Here is a 4,283-nt window from a genome sequence, read left to right as displayed (position 1 = left end):
GCCACCACAAGGTACTGCTATGGGGGGTGCTTGGGGTCACACCCAGCAGTGCAAGCGGTGGATGTGACTCCTGGCTCTGCAGTGGTCACTCAAGGGTGACCAAGCCCACACAGAACCTTGAGCTATTGCAGCATCTTTCACTGGAAAGGAATGGGGGGGGGGGTCAAGGAGACAGTTCAGCAGGCAGAACGCGGGACTTGCATGGGCCAGCACAAGTTGAACCCGGCACCGCATATGGCTCCTGAGCCGACTGCAAATGGGCCTGAGAGCAGAGCCAGGAGCAACGACAACAGCAACAACAAAAGGAGGTTTGGGGGTGCCGGGAGAGTCAGGGCAGTGGGTAGGTGGGGTACAGTGGGCCGGGTGCTTGTCTGACATGTGGCTGCACAGGTATGATCCCCAGCACCCTTGAGTGACCCCAAGCACCGATCCCCCTGTGCCACAGGAATACCCCTGGAGAACAGCCAAATGTGGTAAGGGAGAAAGAGAAAGAAAAAGATGAGTCCCGAGTCTGAACCAGCATTTAGCTCTCGCACAAACCCTCATAAAAGGGACAGCGACAAAGACGGAACAGACAGTGGCGGGCAAGAGATACAGTGGTCCAACTGTGCCTGAACATCCTCTAGGATGGAACCGGTCGCAAGGAACCGGTCACAAGGAACCGGTCACGGCCTGAGGGGAACCAGTGGGCAAAAGGGCCACCCGCTCTACATGTTTGCCAGCTCAGCTGTGTATGGAGTAGCCCAAAAGCAAAGCCCAGACTAGAGATGAACCTTGCCATCCAGAGGGTTCGTGGGCCAAGTCCATCTGGCGTTGACCCATCCCAAAGATCCAAGACGGCCGAGAAGCGCAGCTTCAGCAGGAATGACCCATCCACCAGGGAAGCAGAGCTGAGCTGTCCAGAGAACGCTGCCCAAGGTTGCGGCCCGAGAGCGCCATCCCCGCCCCTGGAGGGAGGTAGGGGAACGGCAGCCCCGCCCACCCTAACCGGGGGTAACAGACACTCAGGAGCCAGCGCTGGGGTTAAGAGACTTTTATTGGGGGTTCGGGGACCCGGAACGGGGGAGCCCCGCCTTAGTTGGCGGCCAGGATCTCCTGAACCCAGGGCATGAGCTCGGTGACGCGGGCGTACACGGCGGGAGTGGAGGTGGAGCAGAAGCCGCTGCCCCAGGACACGATGCCCACCAGGGTCCAGGCGCCGTCCTTCTGGCAGACCAGGGGGCCGCCGGAGTCACCCTGCAGGAGGAGAGGGAGCAGTGAGCACCCCTGGGCCCGGAGCCTCGGCCCGGAGGCGCGGGGAGCACGGGCCAGGGGCCCGCACTGCCCAGCTGGGCCCTGAAGCAGGACACGCCCTGGACGCCCCCGGGGGTGGCGTGGGGGCAACGCACCATGCAGGAGGAGACGCCGCTGGCGCCGGCGCACACCATCACGTCGGTGATCTTGTTGCCCCAGAACTTCTTGCACTCGTCGTTGGACAGCAGGGGCAGGGAGGCCTGCTGCAGCCTGTCGGGGGTCTTGTTGGCTGCGGGACAGAGAGCGGTCAGGGCTTCTCAGGCGACCCCGGGCGTGGAGGAGGGCTCTGGGCCCGCTGGCCAGCCTTGGGGCCCGCGAGCAGGGAGTGGCCGGCGGCCTTGCCCCACCCCGGGAGACCCCCGCTGCCTGCGCTCCAGCCCAGCCGGTACAGGGGCCAGGGCCACCGCGCGGCTGAGTTGGGCGTTGTGGGGACTCAGTTTCCTGGCCCTGGGCCAGGGGGTGGTGGGGGACAGCTCTGGGCACCCGCGTTGGGTTTTGCCTTCCCTTGCTTCCACTGAGAGGTGGGAAGTCGCCTTGGCCCGAATCCTGCTCGACCGCGGCCTGACCACTCACCGTTGTACTTGGTCTTGCCCCAGCCGGTGGTGGCGCAGATGGCGCCAGCGGGGAAGTCATCGTCAGCGCTGGGCAGGCACACGGAGGACACGGTCTCGGAGAAGCGGGCGGGGGTGGCCAGCTTCAGCAGGGTGATGTCGTTGCGGACGGTCAGCATGTTGAACTTGGGGTTCTTGAAGACCTGCGGGGCGGCGCAGGACCCGGAGGTGAGAGCCGGCACAGCGGGACGCGGCTGTGTGGATGCCCCGGCCGGCCCCCGAGTGAGTGGCGGGATGCCCGCCCCCAGCAGCCCCGCTTACCTGGGCGATCTCCAGGACCTGGACGTCCTCGGCATTGGAACCCTGGTCGAACTCGCCAGCGACCACAACGTGGGAGGTTCTGTAGAAAATGGGGAAAGATTCAGGACCGCAGGAGGAGCAGACCCATGCTGGGAGCAAGGAGGAAGGGAGTTCGGGGGCGTGGTCGGTACGCGGGGCGGGGCCCTCGAGGGGCGTGGCTTTGGGTGGGCGTGGTCGCACCGAGGCGGTAGTTCGGGGCGTGGTCGTGGCCTCGGAGGCGGGGTCTTGAGGGGCGTGGCCTTGGAGGCGTGGCCGCACTGAGCAAGGCGATAGGGGCGTGGCTTAGGGACCAGGCTTCTGTTCCCTACAGCTATTTTCTTATAGCTCTGGACTGGCCCAAGCATCTAACAGCACCTGTGGTGTGGACAGAGATGGGGGCGCAGCCAGTGTCCCCGAAATGTGCCCACACCCAATTGAGTTCTCTGGGTGTTCCAAGGAAGGAAACAGGTACGATGTTGATATTGGCTCAACCCACCACCGAAGGGCCCCCGAACCCCAGGTCTTTCCATTCTCACTTCACACCACAGTGGGCAGCGGTCACCACCCAGTTCTCGCTGATGAGGGAACCACCGCAGAAGTGGAAGCCGGTTTTGTCCTATGGGAGGTAGGAAAGGAGGGTCAGCGCTGGGGTCTCCAGGACACCCACACCAGCAGCCACACCCCCCCATGGTCTAAATCCAAAATCTCTGGGCGCAGACCCCCCTTACCTGCAGGGACACCTGCCAAGGCCAGGAGCCGGGGATGGCATCCTCACCATTGACGATCCTGGACAGACCGCTCAGGACGGGGTGGATGGCGGGGACTCCGCAGCCTGGGGGACACAGGGTGGTGAAGAGCTGCTTGGGCCTGTGTGCCCAGCTGGTGCCTCTGTCCCCGCCCCCCAGGCCGCTCTGCGTTCCCTATCACCTTCCTCCAGAACAGCTCAACCCAGAACCCTAGTGGTGGGTCCCCCACACACAGCTGTGTCCCTGTCCCCCTTCCTGGTCAGAGCTGCTCCTCCCGTCTTATGCCCCTCCAGAAATACAAATATTTGTATTTTTAAACTCATTAAAACAATATCAAAATTCTTCAAGACCCAGTCCCTGGAACCAGGAGATAAAGGGTCCAGTGCTTGCCCTGCACACGCCAACCTGACTTCTATCTGCGCAGCCCTGGACTTTTTGGCAGCGCTGGACAGCTCTGCACACCTCTGAACACTGCAGGGTGCAACCGCGGAGTCCCGAGAGCTGTTAAGCTGCCCTGCAGACTCAGGCCTCTCATCAGCTGCTGGGCCGGTTTGTTAGAGTGACCAGGCATGAGCCTGGGGCCTCGGCACCCCTTGAGAGAAACGCCAAGTGACCCTGGGCTGGAGAGAGTTCAGGGGGCTGCGGCACATGTGGAAGGCGGGGCTCTGTCCCTGACACCCCAGAAGGCTCCCTGAGCACCACCGGGTGAGAGACAGAAAAGGAGAATTAAGGTGAAAAGTAACCCATGCACTTCCGAAGAGACTTTGGGGGGGTCCACACCCACACCTTGTGCTCATGGGCCTCTACAGGGCTCAGGGGCCCCTGACTGCATCCCAGCTCAGGCAGTGAAAACTCACAGAGCCCTAGAAGACCGTCCACTCTTGCCCACCTGCCTGTCAGCACAGAGGCTCAGGGTGGGGAAGGGGCTTAGGGGTCCCGCTGGCACGGCCCTGCATCCCAGACAGCGCTCAGGCCCTCGTGGCCACTGTGGCCGCCACTCACCGAAGGCGGAGCCCAGGAGGGCGAAGCAGGACACGAGCCACAGGAAGGCCATGGTGCTAGAGCAGGCGATGTGGGCTGCCAGCCGCGGGCCCCTTTTATGGCCCCAAATCCCAGACCGCGCCCATGGACCTTGGGCAAAAAGGCCAACTGGGCACACCAGTGCCTGGGAAAAGGGCAGCTGCTGGCTTGTGTCAGCCCGTGCTCTCTGGCCCAGAGGTGAGGCTAGCCAGGTCACAGGTGGGCAGGGGGCCCTGAGGACAGACACCTCCAGCCCTCACTGAGCCCCAGCCTTAAAGCCCCCGTGGCTCCCCCATGGCTCCCCCATGGTTTTTTTTTCACTGAAAAGCAGCTG

General features: G+C 63.2%; 1 protein-coding gene across 1 annotated transcript; it reads right to left on the bottom strand.

Annotated features, from left to right (window-relative positions):
• Window positions 1–1,037: 1,037 nt before the first annotated feature.
• On the bottom strand, window positions 1,038–3,983 carry LOC130044110 (chymotrypsinogen B). The gene is made up of 7 exons (XM_056136702.1): window positions 3,932–3,983; window positions 2,912–3,015; window positions 2,720–2,799; window positions 2,166–2,244; window positions 1,867–2,047; window positions 1,389–1,522; window positions 1,038–1,236 (listed from the first exon to the last, which is right to left on the bottom strand). The coding sequence occupies exons 1-7, from the start codon at window positions 3,981–3,983 to the stop codon at window positions 1,075–1,077; spliced, it is 792 nt and encodes a 263-aa protein (XP_055992677.1). The 3' UTR covers window positions 1,038–1,074.
• Window positions 3,984–4,283: the final 300 nt, after the last annotated feature.

The sequence above is a fragment of the Sorex fumeus genome, unplaced genomic scaffold (assembly GCF_029834395.1).
Source record: "Sorex fumeus unplaced genomic scaffold, SorFum_2.1 ptg000122l, whole genome shotgun sequence".
NCBI classification, from domain to species: Eukaryota; Metazoa; Chordata; class Mammalia; order Eulipotyphla; family Soricidae; genus Sorex; species Sorex fumeus.
The sequence above is the reverse complement of the archived record's forward strand: the minus strand, read 5'-3'. Positions and strand labels throughout refer to the sequence as shown.